The 1,366-nt window shown below is 66.3% G+C and overlaps 1 protein-coding gene across 1 annotated transcript in view; it reads left to right on the top strand.

The window, feature by feature from the left end:
• Positions 1–1,366, top strand: part of OBSL1 (obscurin-like 1) — a 15,943-nt gene that overhangs the window by 13,502 nt on the left and 1,075 nt on the right. The window contains 4 exon segments of the mRNA XM_009884203.1: positions 3–130; positions 416–682; positions 1,051–1,163; positions 1,331–1,361. Coding sequence (XP_009882505.1) covers positions 3–130; positions 416–682; positions 1,051–1,163; positions 1,331–1,361 — 539 coding nt within the window.

The following is a 1,366-nucleotide window of genomic DNA, read 5'->3' as shown; positions in this document are numbered from 1 at the left end:
AGCAAGTACCAGCTGCAGGAGTCGGGGTGCCGGCGCACCCTCACCATCCGCTGCCTCGGCCCCGCCGACCGCGGCACATACCGCTGCGAGAGCCTCCATGACCGCACGCAGGCCAAGCTCTGCGTGGAGCGTGAGTACCGGGATGGGGACGCAGATGGGGATGGAGATGGGGATGGGGAGGGTGCACGCCTGCTGCAACTGCGCTGCAGGCTGGAGGAGGGAGTGTGGGCAAGGCTGGTATGTCGTTGGAAAGGGTGGTCAAACAGAGAGGTGAGTGTGAGGGTGAAGGATGGGCAGGGGTGGGAGCCTAGTCAAAAGGACTGGATTTAGGGAATCATTCCAGCAAGCACAGACTGGGAAGCCGCAGGCTCTGAGGTGGAGCAGGAACCTGCTCGCAGACACGGGTCTCTTGCAGCCCGGAAGGTGTCGATCCAGACGCCGTTGGTAGACGTGGAGACCTTCGAGAAGGAGACGGCCACCTTCCACCTGGAGTTGTCTCACCCCGGTGTGCCCGGGGTCTGGACGCGGGATGGCATCCGGGTGAAACCCAGCAGCACATGCCGGATCAGCGCCACGGGCTGCGGGCACAGCCTGACGCTGGAGCGTCTGGCGCTGGAGGACTCGGGCACCGTCACCTTCACTGCTGACACCCTGCGCTGCAGCGCCCACCTGTTTGTGCGGGGTACGGTCACCAGGACAGGCTTGGGGCTGGGGGTGGGGGGCACGTGGCACCAGTGCTGCCCGTCCTGCAGCCATTCAGTCCCGGGGGAGATGGCGGGGCTCAGCTGGGCCACTCCATTCACACGCTGGCAGGTGTCCCCCTGTCCCCAGGGAGGAGATGTGAGCTCAGCAGTGGGGACCCCCTGGCCAGGGTCTGGGTCCAGAGTCAGCTGGGACACCAGTGATGAGTGCTTGCCCATGGTGGTGCCCGGGGAAGTGCCACCCTCACCCTATGCTGAGATGCTTTGGGCACATCTCCCCATCCCCACAGCCCAAAGGTCACATCTTTTCCCCTACCAAACCTTCCTGCCCTGTGTCCTCCTCCCTCAGAACCTCCGGTCACTATGGTGAGGGTCCCACGGGACCTGGGGGTCCCGGAGACAGGGGTCGCCAGCTTCGAGTGTGAGCTGTCTCGCCCCAGCGCGGAGGTGAAGTGGTTCAAGGTGAGGGTTTACCCCATTCCGCCCCCCCCAGCAGCGCCTGGCCCTGTCCTCCTCCCTGCTTTGCCCCCCATCCGCTGCCCTCCGTGCCGGGGCCGCAGGCAGGGGAGGGGGGACAAAGCAGTGGGGTGCTGCCTGCTCGCACCCCTGAGCTCGCTCTCCCCGGGCAGGACGGGCAGGAGCTGCGGCCGGGGCCCCACTGCCGC

Source organism: Charadrius vociferus, unplaced genomic scaffold, assembly GCF_000708025.1.
Source record: "Charadrius vociferus isolate BGI_N301 unplaced genomic scaffold, ASM70802v2 scaffold1020, whole genome shotgun sequence".
NCBI classification, from domain to species: domain Eukaryota; kingdom Metazoa; phylum Chordata; class Aves; order Charadriiformes; family Charadriidae; genus Charadrius; species Charadrius vociferus.
This window is presented reverse-complemented; position numbering and strand designations above follow the sequence as displayed.